General features: G+C 36.3%; 1 protein-coding gene across 1 annotated transcript in view; it reads right to left on the bottom strand.

The window, feature by feature from the left end:
* Positions 1-3,901: 3,901 nt before the first annotated feature.
* LOC129263360 (uromodulin-like) overlaps positions 3,902-27,166 on the bottom strand; it is a 32,645-nt gene continuing 9,380 nt past the window's right edge. The window contains exons 3-8 of the mRNA XM_064100903.1: positions 25,377-25,469; positions 23,030-23,205; positions 20,447-20,844; positions 12,137-12,242; positions 6,941-7,115; positions 3,902-4,923 (exon numbers count right to left, since the gene is read on the bottom strand). Of these exons, the coding sequence (XP_063956973.1) occupies positions 4,769-4,923; positions 6,941-7,115; positions 12,137-12,242; positions 20,447-20,844; positions 23,030-23,205; positions 25,377-25,469 (1,103 nt within the window). The 3' untranslated portion in view covers positions 3,902-4,768. The remainder of the gene's footprint in view (positions 4,924-6,940; positions 7,116-12,136; positions 12,243-20,446; positions 20,845-23,029; positions 23,206-25,376; positions 25,470-27,166) is intronic.

Below are 27,166 nucleotides of genomic sequence, written 5' to 3' on the forward strand. Positions count from 1 at the left end.
CCAAACTTCGACAAAGGATTCTTGATTGTTGATGTTTTTTTGTGAAGGTATTTGACAATATATTTTCCAGGTTCTTGAAAGCGTTCTTAGTGAATACTCCCCATATTGTTTTACTTCGGCTTGTTAATATAGTACCGCACCAGTGTGACCTTGCTCCCGAGCATAGCCCCCTCACCGTTTGTCACGTTGCAGACCCGTCGAGCCACCAGAAACAACCATGCCTCTTAAGAGTTTACCCTTTGAAAAAGTCCAACTACATGTATTTGAACAAAAATACATCATGGGGCTACGTTTTTATCACATATATAGTTAGGGTTTGGTCCCATCTACCACCATCATGTACACACCCCACACACGTAACATATCACCTCTCACGCATATGGCACGCCCATAGGGAAACAATTAAACATATATTTCACTTGAAAACAGTGGTTCTCTTCCACTAAACCATTTCACTCAAAGAAATATATATTTCACTTTTCCAAAAAATATATTTCACTTTTCAAAAAATATATATTTCACTTTTCAAAAAATATATTTCACTTTTCAAAAAAAATATATTTCACTTTTCAAAAAAGTATATTTCACTTTTCAAAAAAATATATTTCACTTTTCAAATAAATATATTTCACTTTTAAAAATGTATTCCACTTTATCAAAAAAATATATTTCACTTTTCCAAAAAAGTGTATTTCACTTTTCAAAAAAATATATTTCACTTATCAAAAAAATATATTTCTCTTTTCAAAAAATACATGTTTCACTTTTTCACAAAAATATAATTCACTTTTCAAAAAAATATATTTCACCTTTCAAAAAAAAATATATTTCACTTTTCAAAAATAATATATTTCACTTTTTCAAAAAAATATATTTCACTTTTCAAAAAAATATATTTCACTTAAAAAAAAAAAAATATATTTCACTTTTCCAAAAAATATATTTCTTTTTTCAAAAACTATATTTCACTTTTCCATAAAAATATGATTCACTTTTCAAAAAAATATATTTCACTTTTTCGACGAAGAATCTTTTCAATTGTTACATTTTAATTTTGAGAGAAAACAAATCATTCACTTTTGTTGGATAACATATGTGGCTGCCGTATTAGACCGTGCGTAAAATACATCTATCTATCTGTCTATCTACCTACATGATATATATATCTACCTATCTCTCTGCCTATTTTATATCTATCTGTTTAGATCTTTCTATCTATCTATCCATCTATCTGTCTGTCTATTTATCTATCTATCTGTCGAACTATTTATTTTTCTACCTATCTGTCTAATAATTATCTGTTTAAATATGTCTGTCTATCTATCTACGAATATATATGTCTGTCTGTCGGTCTGTCTCTCTATCTTTCTATCTAATATCTATTCATTTATTTGAATATGTCTGTACATTTGTTTATTTATCAATCAATCTATCTATCTTTCTATCTATCTGATGATTTATCTGGCTGTTTAAATGTCTGGATATCTGTCTTTCTATCTATCTGCCTATTTATCTTTATCTATCTATCTATCTATCTATCTATCTGCCTAATACATATCTATCTGTTTAAATATGTCTATCTTTCTATCTATCGATCTATCTATCTATCCATCTATCTATCCATCTATCTGTCTGTCTTTTTATCTATCTATCTATCTAATATCTATTTATTTCTTTTAATATGTCTGTATATTTGTTTATTCATCAATCAATCTATATATCTATCTATCTATCTATCTATCTATCTAATGATTTATCCGGCTGTTTAAATGTCTGTATATCTGTCTTTCTCTTTATCTATCTATCTATCTTATGTCTATCTGTTCAAAATATGTATGTCTATCTGTATGTCAATTTTTTATCTTTCAATCTTATATCTATTAATCTGTTTAAATAATCATGTCTGTTTATTTGACTGTTTATCTATTTAATATGTATCTATCAAATCTGCTTAATATGTTATTCTATCTGTCTATCTATCAATAAATATATCAATATATTTTCTCTCTATCTATATATCTATCCATCTATTTATCTATCTGCGTATGTACCTATGTATCTATCTGTCTCTGAATATATGTGTATATCAAATATGATATCATAATCACCGTTATCATCATCATCATATTTGCCATCAATCATTATCAGCATCATCCTCCTCATCATCGTATTTTTTATCGTCAATCAATATCTATCTAATGTCTATATCTGTCTATCTATCTAATACCTATTTATCTGTTTATATCTATCAGACATAATTATTTAAACAAATGAGTGGATATAAGTATGAAAGATAAATAGACAGACAGATAGACATACATATTTAAACAGAATATAAGAAAGATAGATAAATAGATTGATAGATGGATGGAGAGATAAATGATAGGTGGATAGATTAATAGAAGATAGATAGATAAATATCAAAAGATAGATAGATATAAACAGATAAATACTATAGTAGGTATATATGGATAGAGAGAAAATAGATCGATATATTTATTGATAGATAGATAGAATAACATATTAAACAGATTTAATAGATATTAAATAGATAAACAGACAAATAAACAGACATGATTATTTGCACAGATCAATAGATATTAGATTGAAAGATAAAAGGTAGACATGCAGATAAACATACATATTTTGAACAGATAGACTTAAGATAGATAGATAGATAGATAGATAGATAGATAAAGATAAATAGGCAGAAAGATAGAAATTAAGACAGATATACAGACATTTAAACAGCTGGATAAATCATTAGATAGATAGATAGATTGAATGATAAATAAACATATATACAGACATATTAAAAGAAATAAATATATATTAGATAGATAGATAAATAGATAAAGAGACAGACAGATAAATATACAGACATATTTAAACAGATAATTGTGAGACAGATAGATAGAAAAATAAATAGTTCGACAGATAAATAGATAAATAGGCAGAGAGATAGATAGATAGATATATCATGTAGGTAGATAGATAGATGAATTTTACGTACGGTCTAATACGGCAGCAGCATGTGTTATCCAAAAGTGAAAGGATTTGTTTTCTCTCAAAATTAAAATGTAACAAGTGAAATGATTCTTAGTCGAAAAAAGTGAAAAGTGAAATATATTTTTTATATATTTTTTTGAAAAGTGAAATATATTTTTTTTGAAAAGTGAAATATATTTTTTTGAAAAGTGAAATATATATATTTTGAAAAGTGAAATATATTTATTTAAATTTCTTTGAGTGAAATGGTTTAGTGGAAGAGAAACATATTTTTTCAAGTGAAATATATATTTCATTGTTTCCCTATGGGCGTGCCATACACGCACACAGACATCCTTTGATACACCCTGCCACACCCGCACACACACATACACCATCACTAAAACCTACACACTTCATATAGCAGCGTTTACATTTTCCCATTTCCCCCTTATGTCATTGGTATAGTTTTTCGCTGATCATAATGGACAACTGTCCTATTGTTGTACCTAAACCTTCAGAATGGCTTGCCTGAGTTCGAAGCGGTTAGTGTGTATGTTTAGCCCTTCCCAAGTGTAAGGGGATTTGTGTGTGTGTGGATGGCGATGCGTGTTGGGGGAAGGTGATGTGTTATGTGTGTGGATGTGGAGACGAGGGTGTGCGTGTGTGTGTTTGTGAGGGTGTGTGTGTATGTGCGTGTGGTAGGTGTCTTTCTGCCTGCATACAATACATTTTTCACCCTTTGCTTAATTCTTTAGCCATCAACCTTGGCGTAGCTTAGATCTTACCACCCTCTTGAGATCATGCGTGCAAAGATCCATATGAAATTGGTACCAGAATATACAGGGAGAAGATTCTAGGAGGGCATATCGATACATCAATAGATGACACATTTTTTTCTGACACACTCTGTAGGATTATAGGATTATATTTTAATTAATTCTTAAAATGATTTTACTATACTCATGTCGTCTTCCGTAAACTTACATTAGAACATAATGCAACCCCCCCCCCACCCCCCCCAAAAAAAAAGAGCCCTCCACCAGCTGTGAATTAAAATAAGAAGACATACTGAAATAAATCATAATTATCATTTAAGTTGAATTATATTTCCTCTCCTATAACTATTTTAAGAGCAAATTGTAAATAGGGATAGACAAACTTTCGGTTGATCCCAGAGTGGTATATAAAGGAATGATTTGAACGTATTATTTGTTCTTTTTTATTTTTTTTCTAACAATTATATGCCTTTGTTGTTTTGTTCAGGAGCATCAACTAGTTTTGAGTATCATGAACGCAAATTTCTGACTATAGAATGGCACGACTGTATTTGAAATAATTCTTAAAATTGTTTTAGTCTTCAGTAGTCTTTGTATGCATTACAACAGAATAAAAAATCACGATTGTAATTCCTCCACCAGCAGTAAATTAAAAAGAAGAAGAAATACTTAAATAAATCAAAATCAACGTTATAGTTGAATTATATTTGCTATAATATGACTCTTTTAAGAGCATATTATTAAGGAGAATTTCCGTGCTTGTTTGTGATGGCAGAGTGGTATATACGGAGAATGACATCGGCGGATTTTTTTTTCAATCGTTATTTTCTGTATTTGTTGTTTAGGAGCGGTAGACAGTATTGATCTTTTCCTATTTCATTGAAGGAACTTTTGAAATGTTAATGCTTGACCTTTGACCTTGCGCACAAGGGTGTCAAGAAGCGCGCTAATCCACTTGACGTAACTCCGAATATGAATTCCACTCTGGCCATTAATCGCTTCTAAATCCCTTCCAGGGAGGCAGTTGGGACTCGCTTGTAGCTGATGTCGGTTGGACGACGGATTAGCTTGACCACGCCCATCAGGGTTGCTACGGCAACCACGGTTGCGACCATTCCAATTAGGAACATCTCAAACGAATTGTAGGCAGACAGATCTATGGTATAGAAATGAAAATATGATAGCATACTCAATTGATATTGAAAATATAACCTAAACTCTCTTCTGATGTTGATAGGGCATGCAAGTTATGTTTAATGCTTCCGGGCCACTTCCTTCTTTCCCGTCGACATTTTCTACACTCAAAAAACAGTTTACCCAATATTGGATAAAATGGGAACATGTATGCTTGCTGGGTAAAATGATACCAAATAATTTGTAAATTGTGTTGGGGTTGTGTGAATCACCGGCTAAAGGATAATACGTTGAGCCGAGAGCATTTATGCGACACTTTCATGAATAGAATGCAATGAAATTCCTGTAAAAGCCCACATTGCTTTTTAACATTGATTTTTGCATTAGAGTTATTTTTCCATATCCTCAAATAATGTGGTTTTGTGATATTTTTTCTTTTTCACAGACAAATGTCAAACCGGTATAGTAATTTTTGTACGCGTTACTAAGAGTGCTCATAAATACCTTCACTCCAAAAAAGATTGAGTAAACATTTATCCAATATTGGGTAGAGAGGGAACATGCATGTTTATTATTTGGCAAAATACATGGTTTAAGGGTAAATTTCAACACGACATTGCGTAAAATTTACAAAGTTTTTGGTATCATTTTACCCAGCAAACATGCTTGTTCTCATTTTACCCAGTATCGGTTAAAATGTTTTTAGAGTGTAACCATGGTAACGAGGTATTGATATTTTTATGAGACTCTCACTGCCTATTCATAGAGGCCTTCAACCAACAGGTTCTGGTTTTACTTTTGGTTTCCTTATATCTACATGTCTCATATTCTTTTTGTTTAGTCATTATTTTAGTACCAACTACAAGAATTATTTCTAGTATTATTTTTCTTTTATTGTTTACTTGTGTATACATTCATATTTTACACTGATATTTATTCATGCCTTTTCTATGAAGATCTCTATCGTCTGTTATTATTTGCATTGAGTTGTTGATACTTAGAAATGTGAACTGTTGATATGAATAAACCTTGAACCTTCAAATTGTTTGATCTGAAACCTGAATAGAAATGTTCACTCGCGGGACCTAAGCATTAATATCAATTATTTCATATTTTTCTCGAGAAAAATATGTGTGTGGGGGAGGGGGTCGAGGTGTTCGTACACGCCCGTCCCACCCCTATCCTTTCTGAAAAGAAGGGGGTTATTTTGATATATAGTGAGTGATTGTATTACCGACCGGCCTTGTATTACCGAACGCGCGCATCATACGCATCAGAAAATAATTTTACGCTCAAAATTTTGCAACATCCTTCCAAAGAGAACTTGAATAGAAAGATGATGAAAAATTGTAAAAAAAACAATTTTCAATGTCTTAATATTCTTAAAATAATCAAATATGGTCAAAATAGCTCATCAGTGATTTTGTTGTTTTCTCAACTTTTCCCATAGATAACACACGTTCGGTAATACGATACCTTTTTCAAGTGACCCAAATATTTCACATGCGAAGAGGGGTCCGATTGGAAGCTAATATCGTAAAAAGGAAAAACGATTTCGGCAAAATGTTTACATATTGATATTTTGTAGTTAATTGTGTATTTATGGTGAAAGTTTGGTGAATTTCATGAAAATAATGTGTTTGATATGATTGAATTCATGAAAAGTGTTCGGTAATACGATCCACTACCATATAGCTCATAGCAAGTTTTTTTTCTTTCATTTCATTTCATTTCGTTTATTTCCATTTTCAACAATTACAGTTTATTTTGTACATTTTAACATATAAATAACAAAACATATTTCAAGTATTTCTGTACAAAAATTATATTCAAGATTATTACATATCAGGTTGGAAATGGAGGAGACTGCTAAAAAGCGGAGCTTGTAGAGTGCAGCCTCCTAATAAATATTCTTGCAGTTGCATAACATATAAAAATCAAAATAACAACTAGAGCATGAACCAGTTAAGTTAAAAGGAAATAGGGGAAATTAAAATATAAAAGGAAATAAGAAAAAAAGAAAAGTTTTTTTTTCTTACCATTAGTAGCCATATCGTTGGTTTGGCGGCGGACACGAATCGGCGCACTACTGATCGTTTGAGTGGACAGGAATGAAGAAGATCGACGACGGCGTACTGGAGAGGTACCGGAGCACTCTCGATTCATAATGGCCTCGTCATTTCCACACACCATCACTTCACAGTGAATGTATACCTGTAAAATAAATTGATTCTGGAGTGACTTGAAAGTAATAATCAGTCATGTATCTGAGGGAGCTAGGACCTTTTGGGGCAGGATGCGTTAACTTTTTTTTTTCGCAAAAAAAATCAAAGCGAGAGAGCGAAGCGACCGAGCTTATCATCTGGACGCTTTTCCATTTTTTAAAGTAAAAATTAACGATTTCGTGCGTACTTTTGCAGAATTTTCTGAAGATTATCGGTAAAAATATTCATTGTTACCCAAAATCTCGCACGGCCATGGGGGGGGGGGGGGAAGGAGAGGAAGGGATGGTGAAGAAAAAATACAAAAGGCAAAGAAGATGAAAATGAAGAAAACATAACATCTCCGTAGGATTCTGCCCCCTCCCCCATAATAAACTGAAGTTATTTTATCCAAAAACGTCGCAATTATGCTAATATATGACAGATTTTTTTAAAGCTCTATTGCGTTCGTTGCTCTCATGATTCTTCGAAGAATGACAATTTCAATCCCTTTTGTATACCTTAGAGTATAGCAATTGATGGCACCAGGATTTTTTAAAACTAGGGAGCAAGCGGGGACCACGGTTGAATTTATTTTTAATATTAGGCCATACTGACTTGAAAATTTTTCTTTTTATGGAATGTTGCAGTGACTCGGGAACGTACCTCAAGGATTCTGCCCCCCCCCCCATCAAAAACTAAAGATAACGCTTCCAAGATGGTCGTAATATAGATATGGGAGCTTTTCGTTCCTCTCATGATTCTTCGAAGAATGATGTATTATCATGCTCTTTTTATACCTATGAGTATAGCCAGTGGCGGCACCTGGTATTTTTTTAAACTAGAGGGGCAAGCGGGGGACAAATTATTCTGCCTGTTTCAGAAAATCGAACGCGAAGTGCGATTTAAATTTTTAATATAGGCCCTACTAACTTGAAACGGACCTGTTAAGGACTGTTTGCATTGACTCGTGTACATATTTTACCACATAAAAAATGCAAGCGCGAAGGGCGAACTGAAAATTTTCAATATCCTGAGAAGATAAATAGACGTTATAAGCATTTTTTTGTAAAGATGAAAACTATTGATGCGCGAGCTGAAGTTCTTATTTTTAGCACTTTAAACATGAAGGATGCGTATCTCGCTGAAATAATGAAAACTAGAATCATGAGAAAAACCATTGCGTATTGACTTCAACACTCGATTTTTAGACCCATGTTTTGCTATCAACCAGATCATATATTCATCTCAATCAACAGCCACCGCGAGCGCGAGCGAAAATTTGAATTTTATAGAATCATAGGCGGATCGAGGTGGGGGCCCGAGGGGCCCAGCTCCCCCCCCCCCCTCCCCCTATTGGCGGAGCAAAAAAAAAAAGGGAAAGAAAGAAAAAAAGGAGAGGAAGAAGACGAGTGAATAAAATAAGATGAGAGGAAAACTTGGGGAAAAAAATATTTCATGTCACTATATAAAATTTTCGCTCGCGCTTCGCGCTCGCATTGCCTGTTAATTTATTGGTATTGGTATTGGTATTGGTATTTATTTTCCATATCACAATGTTAAAAACAATACAAGGTAAATGTATGTACATAATAAAATCAAAAGTATAGTGAGATGGCTGGATAAACCCACTCAGCTTTGTTAATATAACAAAACTGTTCTTCCCTGGGGTCCAGAGAATATGTAACAACAGTTACTGTACATGACATAAAATAGAATTATACATTAGAAATAATTGAGCTAAACAATAATGAAAAACAACAAAAAGAATGCAAGAGAATACATATATACCCTAACGCGACCCCCCACCCACCCACTTGTAGCTAGTATTCCTTTTAAAGGTCAGGGCAAGACTGAATTATCTGATTTAGATTTTTATAAAAAGAAAATAGGCTATTTAATAATTTTATTGTAGATGGTAGATCATTATATTCTCGTGATCCTCTATATAAGAACGTTCTTCGACAGCTTTTACTCTTGGGTTTGGGAATTTTAATATTTCCTTGCGATCGGAGAGAATACGAATAATTACAATATTGGAAAGACTCTTCTAAGTAATTCACATACCTTGTTCAACATGGAGCTTAAATATCAAGTTTGGAATTAAATAAACAAAACATATTTCTCCTCGGAAACCGAACTTTCATTAATTTGTGTGATTTACAAATTGATTTTTTAACAGTGCTCTGTAAAAATGTCAGTTTTATGGTTTGAATATATACATTTTCTGCTCGCGCTGCGCGCTCGCGAATTTTTATTTATCAGGTACCTATTATTTTCATGTATTCCATAAAGTTTTTAAAATATCCCTTTTCAGGTCTGATTGCCAAAACGTATCTGCTAGCGCTGCCATGCTTGCATTTTGATTGGCTGGTTATGATGTATCAATATTGATTATGTAACAAACTACTTAAAATCCCCTTTTCATGACAGTTTATCAAAAATTTCGGCTCGCGATTTGCGCTCGCATTAATGGTTAAAAATATATCAACTGATTACTCATGCATCCTATTCATAATAAAAAAAGTGCTTGAAATGTACAGTGTTTAGGCCATAATATCATCAGATTCCGCGCCCTCATTATGCATTGATAAATAAAATATCAATTTAATCATTAAATTGTCCCTTTTGTTTAATCTCGCGCTTAGCAAGATGAATAGGAAGATATATAGTCATCATATTCATATGATAACATGTCCTAAGGATGTCACGGTCCTATGTCTCAAACTCAAAGTAATAATGAAATATATCAGCTCTTTATTAAGTGCGATTTATATCCACCTTACAATTTTCCTACAAAGTGTTTGAAATATAAAGCTGAAATTGACCCCCTTTTTCAGATCGGAATATCAAATATTTTAAGCTCGCGCTTCACGCGCGCTTTAATTTTCATGATAAAAGATGCATTCAAAAATCTGAAACACTACACGCGCGCGCATGGTCATTCAGTTATCCAATTTCAGATCACAATGTCAAACATTTTCTGATCGCCCTTTGTGCTCGAATTATTAATGTAGGAAGATCCCCCCTTTCTCATCCCTTTCATGATTTACAAAACATGAATAGTGTCCCGTTCTAGGTCTAAATCTCGAATCTTTCCGCTCGCGCCTCGCGCTCGCATTATTTTATTGTTGAAATATGTAACGTCTTCATGGCTAAGTGCAAGCAGTCCTCAAAAGGCACTTTTCGATAAGTTTAAAACGTATGCAAATATTTTCTGCTCGCGCTTTGCGCTCGCATTATTAATGTAGGAAGATCCCCCTTACTCATCCTTTTCATGATTTACAAAACATGAATAGAGTGTCCCGTACTAGGTCTAAAACTATAATTTTTCCGCTCGCGCTTCGCGCTCGCGTCAATTGTTTAGTTATAAAGCTATCCTGTTCATGATTACGAATATTGATTAAAATGTTCCTTTCTTTATGTAGAAATGTCAATTTTTTCAGCTCGCGCTTCGCGCTCGCATTATTCGATTGATGAAATATGTAACGTCTTCATGGCTAGCTGCAAGCAGTCCTTAACAGGTAGGCCTACCTTTCCGATCAGTTCAAAACGTGTATCAAAAATTTCTGCTCGCGCTTCGAGTTCGTAGTTATTATTGCAGGCACATCTTTTTTTCAGAATGTTCAAATTTTAGGAAAAAATACATACAATTTCAAAAAAAGTTTGCTCGCGCTTCACGCTCGCATTATAAAATAAGGATTATGATATTATATATTTATCTTGATTTAAAGAATAAAGCTAAGAAGTGACTTGTAGGACTACCCCCTTCAAAGGAACAAACAAAAATTCATCTTCGAGCGGCCGATCGGGGAAAATATGGCTGCAAAAAAAAAATCCGGGCCCCCCCCCCTATTGGCGAAGGCTTGATCCTCCCCTGTATAATGACCTGAAAATTTTATTGTTAGTGTCAAAATATTTTAGGGAGCTAACCATGACTAGACGAGAAGAAATAAAAAAAAAATTGAAGAGTTAAAATTCTGTTTTTGAGTACTTTACAGCTTGAGTAAGATGCTTATGACAGCATTTACTATACATTTGTTTTCAGTTTTCAAAATTTCGGGGGGGGGGACGATCATAACATGGAAGGGGGATGACTGCATGTAGTCTGCAGGCACAGACCCTGATAGAAACTCTTATTACAAAATGCAGGTGGGTATTATAAAGAACTAGCTCTTTCAATTTCAGTACACAGGCAGTAGCGTACCTAGGATTTTCCACAGGGGGGGGGGGCAAAACCGTCCGCCAAAAAAATTGACAAGCAAAAAAAAAAAAGGTCTTCAACCACAAATATAGGATTTCGAACCAGAAAAAAAATTGAAAAGCCAAAAAAAAAAAAAAAGGCTTCAAAAAAAATTGACAAGCCAAAAAAAAAAAGGTCTTCAACCACAAATATAGGATTTCTAACCAGAAAAAAAATTGACAAGCAAAAAAAAAAACAAAAAAAAAACAAAAAGTTTTCAAGCTCGTCAGGGGGGGGAGGGGGCAAAAAGGTCTTCTTCTTATTTGCTTCATTTTTGGGGTAAATATTTTTGTATTTTGTTATTGATATGATTGATATGAAATGAAAATTTGTCAATTTTGCTTGTATTTAACCTGGGTTAAATTCAATGAAAACCTTAATAAAAACATGTTGAAGAAGGTGCATGCGCGCACGTACTTCTCCCTATATATTATATATATATATATATATATATAAACGAGTAGAAATTAGTGTAACTTCATGCAATACAGATCTGTTAATCCGCCGAACTGTAAACAATGGACCTTATAAACCTCTGTAATCAATTGTTTATTGGCAAGCAAGCTCCTTGGTATTGTATTGCTCCTTTGTACCTGTAGAGTTAGAGCAGCGTTCTTGCTGATCCTACGAAACAGATCTGTAGTGCATGAAGTTACACTAATTTCTACTTGTTTATATATATATATTGTTTATTGCTCCTATATAGTCGAGCACTCTTTATATATATATAATATATATATATATATACATATATACCTAATAAAGAATATCCTCAATTTTACTTCAATTACCATACTATAATCTCCAACAAAGGCAAATGCGTCAAACTTAAATCCTTCTCGATCCGTTTTGTCCGGAAACAAGACTTGAACCGTTTCATCCACATTAGAAGGGCATCTGTTGAATGAACAAAAAAAGGTTATGTTTTAATTTTATTTTTTCCATTCAATTATTATTCATTATAAATAAGGGTAAAGCATGATTAGCAACAGCTGTTCAAAGGACAAGTCCACCCCAACAAAAAGTTGATATGAATAAAAAGAGAAAACACCAACAAGCAGAACACTGAAAATTTCATCAAAATCGGATGTAACATAAGAAAGTTATAACATTTTGGAATTTCGTTTAATTTCATAAAACAGTTATTTTTCACATAATATTTAATCAACAGCATTGGTAGCCGTATAAACTAAATATTGATGACTTTTTTTGTTCGGTCCCATGACAATCGACAATAGAAAAAAAAAAACTTCCAAAGAGTGCCAGAAGCTAGAATTATGTAGTATTCGTAAATCAAATAAAAAAGTAGCGGAATTGACATTTCCAGTCAATACTTTTGTGTAGAAACTTTGTTCCGAGAGTGAGATTTACTTTCAAGAAAACCCCAAATTCAATGATAAACTAACAAAATAATACGTATTAAGTTGAGATACAGATTTATCAAGTACTGAAGATAAGATAAAATAGTAGGGGAAAATAGGCAGAGATATAGGAGCATGAAAAGAGAGGTCTTGACATGTTATTATAATACTCCATATTATTTTATTGAGAACTAAAATGACGTAATCATTTTATCCACGCTTCCCGCCCCCCCCCCCCCCACCCCCATGAAAACACCCTGGCGGTCCCAAACTGAATAGTAAGATTAATAGTTCTAGTATAAATGTAAGTTTTACATAATGTTAATATAGCGGGGTGGAAAATAGAGAATTGTTTGTTTTGGTAAAATGTTCGTTTGCCTTCTTCTTGCACTGTTTACATTCCATAATGTGTAGATTTCAGTTCTGGGTCAAGCTGGCGTTTGAAATGTAGAAGTGAAAGATAAAAGAATGCAAACTGGCTTGGTCAATTATTGTTAGGCTGTCTGGGATTAAGAATGAGTATTTTCGGGGCTCGATGGATTTGGAAGAGTGGAGTTGAATACTGAATAAGATTTTATGGGCAGTCCAGCTGAACTATAATATTTTCCTATTCTGCTTCTGATTTCCTGTTCTCCGGCTAGCTTGCATTCTTCAGCGACTAGAGAGAGAGACCGAATGAACAGGTGATGGGAGAGATAACTGAGTTGTAAGATACGAGAGTCGTAAAACGAGAGAATTGAGTGAGAGAGTGGATGAGAGAGCTGTAGTGGGAGTGGTTAAAATGTGAGAGTCGCCGAGGGGGAAAAGTTGATCGAGAGAGCAGTTGGGGAGCGGTGAAGAGAGAGTTTCATAAGAGGGAAGAATAATGGAAAGCCGAGGAACCTGGATTTGGAATCAGAATGCGCACATTGATTAGTTCCGTTTTATACAATAATACTATGGGCGGTTTCATTTGGCGCATTGCACCAAAAGTGATAGGACCGATTTGGGGAAGGGTCTTCTCGCCATATAGTGTTTGAGCCAGAAAGTATGAAAAGGGCGTGTGCTAGGTCGGGCGGGGTAATTCTCTCCGTTCACGATTTGTTTTGCTGCCGTAGGCCATGTCGGTTTAGTCGTCTACTCCAGAGATGCGACGTTATCATACTATACCAGCTTGTTGATTTGACATTGATTATAAATAAATACATTATGTACAACTTTACTTCATCTCGTCGTTCGAACTTGTCATTTGAGACCTTTCGTTTTCTGTGACGAGCCATGTGGACGTACGAGATTAAGGAATTTTGGGAGCGCTGCGCATGCGCGAAGTAATCTGTGACGAGCCTTCTCGTTCACTGCCCAAATCTGTGACTCGTATTTGAGGGTTTTGACGTTCGGTGTCATAGTGCTCGAACGAGTGCTAGTTCGTACATGATGACGTTATCCAAGCTTAGCAAAAATGAATGAAGCCGCATCAACATTCGAGTTTCGTTGATTCAGCAGGGCTGGTAAACTGCAAATTACTGCTTGTTACCAGCTTTTCCATTACATTTAGTGTGTCCTGTTTTCAGACACTACATATCCGATAGGTAATTGATGTTCTATTTCCAAGCAACTGTGTTTTTTTCCGGCTTTTTGCGCAAGAGTGCAAATGTTGCACCCACAGTCGCCCCACTGGTTCGTAGCGTGATGCTACGCCTGATTCTCCGGCTGAGCATCGGCCCACGGCCCGCTCGCTATCACGCTTGTATATGCTGTGGCCTGGTACGGGTACGTCGACTTAAATCGAAACTGTTTTCATCAATGTACGAACGTGATACTGAACGAGCGGTGTCACCACTTCCGGTGAACTAGGATTACGTTGCAGTCACAGACAATCGAAAGCTCTATTTCTTGACCCCGTCTTTCTTTATACGTGGCAGCGCAAGATGGTGGGTGGCCACCGGCCTTCTCGCTACATTCCCGAACTTTCGCTGGAGAACGCGAACGTTTATTTACGACGGTAGTTGATTTTGGAAGAGACTTTTGAGCTTGTCGTCATGGTCGGAAAAACTCTGTCCTGCAATGCAGATTGTGTGGCAAGAGATTTTTTTTCGTTTCGCATCTGCAACGGAAACATTCAATATGCGTTTCGTGTGCAAAATTATGGTTGCTACTATGGTAAAAGCGATATATCCGATTTAGGACGACTTTCCAGAGCCACATTTGGTTCCTCCCAGAGCTCGAGAGGCCGCCCGGGGGCGCACTTTTCATTGGCGAGTAGATACCAGGCGCGACCACGCGTAAAAGGGGACAGAGTGGGCAAGTACGCTACGTATAGGCCTATGTAACGTTATTAGGGTGTCAAAAACGATGTTTAAAATACTGAAAAAGGGATATATTTCCAATACTTGTAGGGTTTCACAAGCCAAATACTTGTTAAGAGATGCATTTTCATAATCTGGAAAAGACTTGCTTCCCTTGTTTAGGGTGCTTTTTGAAACCCCATGGTCGTGCCTGGTATCCACTCATCAATTGAAGTTGTCCCCCCCCCCCCGGGAATTTGAATCTAATCCCACATTTCTGGGGAAAGTAAAACATAATGCCCATTACATTGTGTGCTAGAGGCATACGTTTGTGTAGAAGGAGTAAACAAAAGAAAAAAAACCCGCAAATTCGGCTGGTGTTCAGACGTATATGCCTATTGCATATGCTGTGCAAATATCAGCGCATGCGAAATGGCTTCGGCTGGAGAGGTGATCTGACCCATTGAATCAATTGCCGGTGATCCACCAATAATCCACATTAAATGCAATATCGATTCGATGGACTGTAATGATCTATGTCTAAGCCTTAATTCAGTAAGTTTTTCCTCACTCAATATGTACTCGATTTGTTTGAAAAAACAATTTCTTATCCATGTCATAATCTATTGTGGGCCCTGCATTTCGAATATCTCCAGCCAGCTGTCATAGAAGAGGCTCGCCGCCGGCTCCGGGGGGGGGGGGGCATATACGATGATGACCAGACGTACATGCATGAAAATGGGATTTAATCTCGCAGCATGGTGCGGGTGTCGCGTGAAAGAATTTTGCAGACGAAAAGCAGATCTATAGGGCCTGCCTGTATCACAAAGCTTAGCAATGAATGTAGAACAGCTTTCTATGATTGATTCCATTGATGACAATGTACAATTAATCGTGAAAATCGAATGCACGATTAATCGCTAATGTCTGTGTCAGGGACGTGATGTTACCGTCCCTGAGGTTTGCGAAAGGTGGCTAATTAGTAGAGTAAAATGGCCTTTAAAACGAACAAACTGAAGCTTTCCAATATGTACTCATCGGAGTATTAAAACTCGCATGAATGAGCAGAACGCTATATAAAGCGAGGCGATATATGATAGATCCGAAAGAGACAATGGGCACTTTTCACGCGTGAATCTTGAATCATTCTTTTGACGATTGCAATTCGTCTTTAGAATCATCGGACCTTTCACACGCTTCACTCGAACTGTGATCTGAATTCGAATTCCTGAGCGAAGGCGGTATGTGTCCTTGGTGACTTGTCAATCAAAGCACTGCATCGATACGATGAGTGCATGACAATCGCATTATATGCGGAAGTGCTTGAAAGGACAAGTACCCTCCCCCCCCCCCCCCCAAAAAAAAGGGAGATGTATTTGAGTTATTTCAAACGTAAAATTCGTACCGTAATTTGAATGAAATTCACCTCAGGAGTAGAATTTGAATTCGTGATTGTGATTGGCGTTCGTGATTCTAGTTTGGTTTCACACGTGCTAAGGATTCGTCATTAGGTTTATTTTTTTTAATGGAATCATCATTCAAAGTACAATTTTTTTAACCGTGTGAAAGGGCGGTCTGGACGCTAAACAACGAGATGTGATTGGCTGTTATAAAGGTAAACAATGTAGGCAATGTGAATTATAATAATGTTAATAATAATGTCAATGAAAACGATGATGAGGTTTAGCGACGGATGGTCTATTATCACTTGGTCTAATCATCAGATGGGCTAACAAAATTCGGGCTAAACCCACTTAGTCCAATTCTCTTTTGGTCTAATGACCACTTGGTCTAATAGCCAATTAGTCTAATGACCACTTGGTCTAATAGCCAATTGGTCTAATGACCCCTTGGTCTAATAGCCGCTTGGTCTAATGCCAAGTTGGGCTAATCGTCACTTGGTCTAATTCTCATTAGGTCTAATTGCCATTTCGTCTAATGTATTTTATTGTCACTTGGTCTAATTGCTTTTGGTCTAATACCAGTTCGTCTAATAGTCGGATGGTCTAATACTTTTTGGTCTAATACCAGTTGGTCTAATCCTCACTTGGTCCATTATTCATTTGGTCTATATTGCAGTTGGTCGAATGTGCAGTTGGTCTAATTTCCATTTCGGCCAATTTCCACTTTGTCTAATGTCCAGATAGTCTAACATTCATTTCGTCTACATGCCATTTGGTCTAATTTGTAAAGTCTGCATGGTGACTTGTTTTCAATTTTATGGTGAAATTTTTAAAGTTACTTTCCGCGCGCCGGCTTCGAATCTTCACACGCGCGCCCCTCGATATTGGAGTACAGTTAGAGTGACGTATATTTCGTCCTCTACTGAATTTTGAAAATATGGGGATTTTCTAAAGCCTTTGGGGACGAAAAAAATATGGGGATTAAACAAACTTTGGGGATTCTTTTGTCTGTTTCAGGGGAGTTTTGAAGGTTTTGGTGAAAAACAATCAAATTTGCTATTTTTCTGTAAAATAACGCTAATATAAAGGTGGATAAAAATATGTATTTATCCACCTCTATGTATACGATCTACTGTAGATAGTTAAGGCTGGCTTAACCCAATCATGGCTCCCAACTTTTCAAGAAAACAAAAATTCCTGATTTTTCTCTGATGAAGTTAAAAAATTCCCGAATTATTTAAACCCATTCCCAGTTTCTCATGTTTTCTAAGTTGTTGCAGTGAATTACATGTATTATCATTTTTTTAGTTATGAATGTATAATGTACCAGTAGGCCTATACTTATATTGGAGTAAAAGAGGCTACACTAAAAAAAAAACCATAACATGTCATTCAATGAATGCTGTTTTAATATACAACAAAATATAACAGAGTCTGAATGAATATCGTGCTTTCGACTTTTGGGCCGATCAAAATTCCCTGATTTTGCCCTCGATTGAGGCATTTCCCCCGGATTTGAGGCAATCCCTGACTGGAGAAACGTTTAGAAAATCCCTGATTTCCTTGATTTCCCTGATTGGGTGAGAACCTTGCCAATCCATTTAAAGGAGTAGGCGAAGAAGTAGAACAAAAAACAGAATGAGAAGATATATAAGATGAATGACTACTGTGGTGATAACTGATAAAGGTCTGCAAGCGTAGACTATACTGTGTTATTATACGTCAGAGTGATATGGCTGCTACCAAGATGGTCGCAGTGATGTTGTTGCAGCTAACCCGACAGACCTGTATAGTGTTATCAAACTATATCTAACTGGCCTTTTATTTGCCTCCAAACTAACTATTGAAATAACTAAACAAAATATTCATAACAAAATTACATGATCTAATGGCTTTGTAGTTTTTGAATCCCCCAAACTGCATAACTAGGCCATCAAGTTCAAGTATTGTCCGTAATGATGCATCACAATGATTTAAAAGAGGCATAAACATGTTTACCAAATACGTATCCACACAATCAATTACATTATATTTTCGTTCCTGTCCTCATAATAATTTTATTCTGATGAAACCCCGCCATTCGACCATTATAAGCTACAAGGTCCCCAACTTATTGTTGTGTAAATGTGCATGCGGTGATGTAATGATTATGAGTATGATTTCATTCATCTTATAATCGATATACAGGCCTAATTATAATAATTATTTGATTAGAATAATTCATTTGATGAGCGACTATCTCATCATCGATAGTCCTTCACGGTGAGGTGTTGCGCCCACCAGCCCTACCCCGGCTCTACCCCTCCGGATCCTGGCGATATGTATTAACTGATGCATGGTATTTATCCATTACGTTCCATATTTGCTAATTCTAGATAAAATAAATAATAATGAATGATGCTATATTAGAATAAATGGACATTAGACCAAGTGACGATTAGCCCAACTGGTCATAAGACCAATCGGCGATTAGACAAAGTGGTCATTAGACTATTTGGCTATTAGACCAAGTGGTCATTAGACCAATTGGATATTAGACCAAGTGGAAATTAGAACAAACGGTCATTAGACCATGTGGCAATTAGACAAAATGATAGTTAGACCAAGTGAAAATTAGCCGAAGTGGAAATTAGACCAAGTGGTGTAACCAAGTGGTGTTAGACCAACTGGAAATTAGACTAAATAGATTTAGCCCAACTGCTCATTAGACGAATTGGGTATTAGACCAAGTGGGAATTAGACGAATTGGATATTAGACCAAGTGGAAATTAGCCCAAGTGGTTATTAGCCAAAATGGAAATTAGACGAATTAGATTTTTTTTTAAATAGACCAAGTGGGAATTAGACGAATTGGATATTAGACGAACTGGTTGTAGACGAAATGAGTTTAGACTATGTGAAGTTGGACGAACTGATAAGTAGACCATGTGGTATTAGACCATCCGATAATTCACCGATAATGATGAAGCAATATGAATAAAAATCAAGCTATAAGCTTGTTAAGAGTAGGACTGTGCCGGCCGCCATCAAACGATTTAGGTCGAAAAATGCACTCGTTTGATCAAAGGCTGTCGAGCCGGCATGGGTCGGTCGCCCGCCGCCTGCTATCCGCTCATAAATAGGCCGGTGGCCGGTGGGAGACCTCCCGAGAATCGGTGGGTCTTCAGCCAAACAAAAAAGTTCCCCGATTTGACCAACATTTGGGTTTGAGTAATGGGTATTCAACAGTGGACTGCTCGGCCACCGATAAGTCTTTTTACAGCCCACTCGACTTCTACAAAAATCGTTGGGCGATGCCTTAAAAGTAGCAGGCTACTGATCGGTCGGTCGCCGCTCTGAGTTGTGACTAAAGACCACAAGACTTATCGGTGTCCCAGCAGTGCCAAGTCCGATACCCATTACTCAAAGCCAAATCTGGGCTAAAATTGGGGGAACTTTTCTCCTTTGGCTTCCGAGCAGTGATCGGCTGAAGATCCACCGATTCTCGGGCGGTCTCAACCCGGCCACCGGCCATTTTTAAGTAATCGCCCGGCCGATCTTGAATTCGCCGCGAGATCATCGACCGAATTCTGAACGGCCGGCGACCGGCCAGTGGCCGCTCGACAGCCTTTGATCAACGAGCTCAACTTTTAACCTAATTCGTTCGACGGCGACCGCTCGATTACGTCGGTGCCCGGACGGCGACCACCCGGGCACCAAGCCTATTTAGGGTGGTCGCTCAGTGCCCGGGCGACATTGCCTAAAAACTCGCGGCCCGCTCGCCGAGCAGGCTAATTTTAGTGGTTGTGACCATAGAAATAAAGGTTGTGTCCCTAGCCTAATAGAGCCTCTTGACTACCTGTTAGCGCGTTGTTAGCGATAAACAGGTTTTTGTGCGGTCAGTAAAGATTTATTTGTTATATAGGGTTTTTCTTGTGTTTCTCAGTGTTTTATAGATTTTTTTCCGGGGAAAGGTGGTCATTACTGTCATTTCTAATCTTGTTATCTATTCTCCAAGGATAGATTGCCCATGTTTCACGGCCAGGATATGATCTTCAGTAATATCCTAGCTACATATAAAATTGTATACTAACCTGTCAGTAAACAAATCATGTCGTGGAGTAGAATCATGGTCTGGGTCGGCTGTCGCCCAGCATCGCTTAATGAACATACCAACCTCTCCTACCGAGTCAAGTTGGACTTGAAAGTAGAGCGCCTGGCTTTGCCAGACTTCAGCGTTGTCATCTTCGGGTTCATCAAATGACTTGGTCTTGAACCTTGTCATGTACAGCTGGAACTGACCGGAACCCTTGTCGCTAAACTTTATTTCACCGAGCGTTGGTTTGAAAGACTGCCCAACCTGCGATGTCTTATCAAGACAGCACGAAACCTCAAGCTGCTTCTGATATTCACGGGTGATATCAGTACCAGGAAGAGACCTAGGCTTGTAATAAGTGATGACATTCGAGAATATAATGGTTGTGTCATTTTCCTAAGGGGAAAGTGGAAAAGTTGACGTGGAATCAAAAAACTGTTATAAAAGAATACAAACATCTACCATAAAACCACAACCTTAAAAAATAACGACGACAACAAAATGGCTTGGGTATGATTATTTTGACAATAGTTATAATCGATCCGTTAGTTCGAGCATTGAACGCATGAACTTCATTCCTCATAAGTCAACGGGTCTTCCACTTTGCCGATGTTGCTACGATTCGACAAACCTTTAGAACGGGTAGGATCGGGGGAAAATGAACCGTTTAATAGCGGGAGTAATCAACAATTTTTTTGCGGTATTAAAAATTGTCCAAGCGAACGGGGAATTAATTACGTTAGTGTGCCGCTGTTAGTATGCCAGGAAAGGCCAGATTTTGCTCAACCCACGACTGTGCGCCGTGTCATCTACGCATTTCTCGCTTCCCCCACGTTTCAAAATGGTCGTTTTCTGATCAAGAGATCGGCATGAAATCTTTAAAGGGAAATCCAACCCAAATAAAGCTTGTTTTTATAAGGAAAAGGAAAATCAGACAAGTTGATAGGTGAAAGTTTGAACAATATTGGACAAATAACAAGAAAGTTCTGAATTTTTAAAAGTTGTAAATATTGGTAATCACTATACCCATGGAGACTTCAAATTGGCCGCACATGGGATGTCATCGTGATGTAAGACAAGGACTACTCCTCCATGTACGCCAATACATATTATGGCTAAAATGTCATTTTCCCCAAAAGTTTTATTTCAAATTATATTTTTATTTCATGAGGACATAAAAAACTGGATTGTATTTAGATTACTGCCCCCAGGGGAATGGGTACTTAGGAGAAAACCACAAATCCCTGATAATAAAGTACATGGCCTATGGGAAAGTTGTTCTTGCCCCTTGTTGCCAATTTGAAATCTACATAGTATTAGTGATCTCAATTTTAAAGCAGCTATAACTTCCTTATTGCTTGTTCGATTTTTTTTTCAAACGTTTACCATTCTGTTTAATTTATATTTCTCCTTCCCAACACAACATTTTATGGCCAAGGCTGGATTCCCCTTTAACATGTTCAAAATTTGTAGCCGGTCAGAATATTAGGCCCGCTGTTACCCCGTCGTCACAACGTTGTTATTACGCTGAACGCGATTAAAACCGATTCCTTTCCCGCTCTCCGTCGAACTAATGTTCGGGATGGATGGGGGTTTCAGGTCGTGATAGTGGAATGGCAAATGATGTGTTTGTGAATGATTGAGCCTTTTCAATATCTATCAGCATGTAAATTTTCACGTTCATCGGACTTTGCGTCTCCGATGTCAGCAAGCAAAGCACAGAAAATTTCATCAAAATCGGATGTAAAATAAGAAAGTTACTACAATTCAAAGTTTCGCTTAAATTCACAAAATAGCTATATGCACTTTCTGGTCGGTATGCAAATAAAGAGGATGCTGACGTCATCCACTCACTATTTCTTTTGTATTTTATTATATAAAATATTCTAATTTTCTCCTCATTTTTTAGTAAAACAACGATTAATTTCTCCCTGAACATGTGGAATTAGCATTATTTAAAACTATCATGACTATATGGTTTAGTCAAGTTGGTCCTTATCGTCAATTCTGTAAAATATCAAATATTGTAGAATTTAATCAATAAAAAACAAAAGAAATAGTGAGTGAGGGACATCATCGTCTGTCTCATTTGTATGTCATTGAGTTGTGCATATCACTTTTTTGTGACAAATAAACGAATCTTTAAAATGTCACAACTTTCTGATTTTAAATCCGAATTTGATGAAATTTTCAGTGCTAGTTTGATTTTTCCCTTTTTATTCAAATCAACATTTTCTGGAGTAAACTTTACCTTTAAGCACAGATGGGGGCTTGGGAGCCATGCCTACCCCCCCCCCCCCCCAAAAAAAAAATGTCACCAAGTAGACAGGGAGAGAAAGGAAAGAAACAAAAGGAAGCAGAACAGTGAAGTGTAAATTGGTATAATATTATTTGTATATTACGTAAAAATATATCCTAAAATTATATTCTTTATTTGACGAGATAATCTTTCTGCTAGCTCGCTCGCCTGTTTGAATAACTTTGACTCCATACGCCATGTCTGACCCCTTCATATTGTTTAACCATTACATTACTGCACCCCCCCCCCCCCCTCCAAAAATAGGAGGGGACAGGAATTTACCGTTCTGGTGGTACCACATTCATTATAGGTCGTATTCAGAGTCATATAAGTAGGAGTAAAGGCGGCACATGGGCAGGAAAGGTCACGAAAATGGACATCTTCCGGGTCAGTGCCCTGAAGGAGATCTGTATATATGATGACGGTCATCGAGTCACTTTCACACGCTACTGATGTAACTGAAGAGATGGGAAAAGGAAACACATTTGCGCAGGATTATAATAAATGCTAATAGTTATAAAAGTTGTAGTAGTACTATTACTTCTACTACTACTACTACTAATACTGCTGCTGCTGCTACTAATCCTTGGGGTTCTTCAGCACCCCCAGCACCCCCGCTTCCAAGGGCCATGCTTAATTTTAGTGATTTTATCAATTCCCATTTTTAACACATGAGCGTATGGAGAAACAGTTGGTGGTATATTGCCTTATCAGTCTGCTTGAATAGTGAGAACCACTAGATAACGACACTTTGAAATGCCGTATGTACCTGTTCCAAATCCCATATCTTTCTTCTCCTAAAAACTGCAGAGAATGGGACGACTTGAAGTTCAATTCAATTCAATTTATTGACCATAAAAAAACATCAAAATATTTACAGAAATAACATGATACCAACAAAATAATACAAAATATAACAGGTTACAAGTTACTTAATAGTCAGGACCCCTAAGAAGCAAAATTGCTTATAGCCGGGGCCCTACAAATACATAAATATCATAACCGGTAAAAAAGTTATAAATAATCACACACCCACATCCACACATCATCACACAATGCAAAAACACAGAATATAGAATAGAAGATAAAACAACATTAAAAAAGAAGATAAAATACAATTGCAATTACAGGGGGGGGGGGGTTGGAGTTGTTTAAATATTTGAACAAAAATGACTTTGATAGTGACTGAAATCGTTAGAGTGTTGTGCTGTTTTTAATATCATATGTGATAGAATTCCATTCTTTCGCCCCGATACATCTGATCAAATTACGAATAAGATTAATTTTAGAAAAAGGAATATATCAATTGTTTTGTTGTCTAGTAGAGTAATTATGAATTTTATAATTCTATATAAGTAGCAGGATTATGCCGCGTTCCCCTCACTTCATGCCTTTAAAGGGGAAATTCACATTGGTGTTGTAAAAAAAGTTTATGATTTGTGACGTCATACACATGATAAACGAGCAGCTGCCCATATGTTATGTAATGTAGGATGCATAAATTTCAATTTTCAATGGTTCGTGATGAGCTGTTTTTTGGTTTTTGTTTTTAGGAACGGGTGTGAAATGATTTGTCAATTAAAATACTGTTTCTGTTTATGGTAACTCCCGTATGAACTCGCCAGGACAGCTTTTTGCTGGTAAACGCCAAGCTGGTATATAACCAATTTTTTAACCTTGGAAACATTTTGCACCTAGTTTAATCAGTCATAGCATGGACCTATTACGATGGTTCATGGTCATAGTGGCTGACCTTAAAGACGAAAGATATTACTCTCGGGCCCTTTTATCAAAGTGGAGACAATGGCAGAGTGGGGATTCGAACTCACAGCCTTGTGATTATGAGTCCAATGCTCTAACCACTGGACCACACTACCCTATATACTGAAGGTACAGTAAAAAACATTTTCAATTTTCTGAGAAAATGGCATTTCATTGATTTTTACCATACGATATGTGGAAAAGCTGCTCGTATATGACGTCACAAATCAAATAATTAAAATCATGATAACCTTCTTTAATTCTTTGATGGATATTTTAAAACCTTCGGCAATATTTTATACTTTTTCTGCTATTTTACAACGAACTTTTCTTCAGTGTAATCTTTCCCTTTAAGAGGGCATTAAGGAAGACCACGTGCACACTCCCGTCTATCATATCTCATTCACTCATATGAACAAACCCAATAACTAATTCTCTTGCATTTTATTGAATGAAACATACATTTCTGTTAGATTCTTAGATAGGCTTAGAAGTTGTCTTTATGAATCACAGAAGGTTGTTAGAGTGACAATCCAAAACTCTCTTGAGAAACAAATCCCTGTTTCACATTATAGCGAGGGAAAATTAAGATACCTCAAATATCAAATATAATGAAATACAAAAGAAATATTGAGTGGCTAACGTTATTACCCCCCCCCCCCCAAAAAAAAAAATTATAAATAAAAAAAAAATCACCGACTAGGATATGCACATTACTGTTTTTACATTTTGACGAAATTATTAGCGTGATGACAGTTCGATATTTTCTCGAATCAATTCTTGTTGGGATAAAATTACCCTTTACCTAAGAACGATATGCTACATGAACTTCAGAAGAAGTAAAACAAAAAAAGAACGGAAAACCTACGTTTAAACCCACAGTCAACGCCTCCAAATCCTTCAGGGCAAGCGCAATCGCCATTTTCCAGACATGTACCTCCGTTGAGACACGTGCAAACAGCTGGGTGGAAAAAGTTTGTGAACAGGACAAAGATTTCTTTAAATTACAAAATAACATTTCATGCATCACTCTAAAAATAAAATGTTGAATCAACATGTTAAAGGTTGGAGGAGGGGCAACCTTTTAGATCCAACGTTGCATAAAGCTGAATCCAATAATGTAAGTGCTGGCTCGAACCATTTAACATGTTTAAAGAGGTAAATGCAACATTAAAAAAAATAATTTTTACTCCTCCAATCTTTCAATTTTGATTTAAAATTTCATTTTCTTGAGTGAGTCATATCATTTCACAAACAAGGTTAGGCAACATACATGTATATCTACAAAGCAGTCTCAAGAACACCTGTAATCTTACTGCACTGTGTAATCTTACATGCAATTTTGTGTAAAATTACAGAAAATTGGTATTTCGTGTATGTAACCTCAAAAAAATTTTGCAGTAAAACTGTTTCCACTTTTTTAAACCTGGCCTGTTCTGTAACATTGTATTGTAAAAAAGTATTTCATCAAATAATGACTTCCATCTTAAAAACATATTAACATGATTAAACTTTATAGTCTAATAGACTTTAAGGTGGCTTTGAATGGCTCTATAGACTTGGCATTGTGTATTATAATAATAATAATATAATAATATAGGGTATTTATATTGCGCACATATCCACCTTGTTAGGTGCTCAAGGCGCTCCTATATATTACCCGGCTAAGCTAGGCGTTCATAGCGCACACAGCTTTTTAAGGAATTACTTCCTACCGGTACCCATTTACCTCACCTGGGTTGAGTGCAGCACATTGTGGATCAGTTTCTTGCCGAAGGAAATTACGCCATGGCTGGGATTCGAACCCACGACCCTCTGTTTCAAAGTCCGAAGACTAATCCACTGGGCCACAACGCTCCACATTATTATTCTCTATAGCGAATCATATCAATTCACAAACAAGGTTAGGTATTATACATGTATATCTATACTGCTAGAAAATTTCTACTTAAAAAGATATATCATGCACAGTTTCGGGAACACCTGTTATCTTACACTTTAAAAAAGGTTTACTTAAGAGATAAATGATATTTCCTCATTAATTCATCTATGTAAAAATGCTTGTAGCCATTAGAGAAGCACATTGGTGAAGTTCGAGCAAATCGGACAGTCGTAGATGATATTTCATTTTGTTTATTTTCTTTAATTTCCAACCATTTGCTTTCGTACATCTTGAAATATACAGTATACATACATAGGCGGATCCACTAGGGCCCCCCCCCCCCCTATTGGCGGAGCAAAAAAAAGGAAAAAAAGGGAAAGAAAGAAAAAAAAGGAAAAAAAGGTAAGAGAGAGGAGAAAAAAGAGGGGGAAACATAAGAGGAAGAAGACGAGTGAATAAAATAAGATGGGGGGGAAGACTTGGAAAATGATTAAGAAAATCTTTCATGTCACTAAAATTTTCGCCCGCGCTTCGCGCTCGCACTGGCTTTTAGGTGATTTACATATCTTGTTCAATATGAAGTTTAAATATCAAGTTTGGAAGTCAATATACAAACATATTTCATCTCAGAAATCGAACTTTCATTATTTTGTGTGACTTTCAAATTGATTTTTAAAAAGGGCTCTGTAAAAAAAAATCAGTTTTATGGTCTGAATATTAAAATTTTCTGCTCGCGCTGCGCGCTCGCAAATTTTGATTTATCAGGTACCTATTAT

The sequence above is a fragment of the Lytechinus pictus genome, chromosome 6 (assembly GCF_037042905.1).
Source record: "Lytechinus pictus isolate F3 Inbred chromosome 6, Lp3.0, whole genome shotgun sequence".
Classification (NCBI taxonomy): domain Eukaryota; kingdom Metazoa; phylum Echinodermata; class Echinoidea; order Temnopleuroida; family Toxopneustidae; genus Lytechinus; species Lytechinus pictus.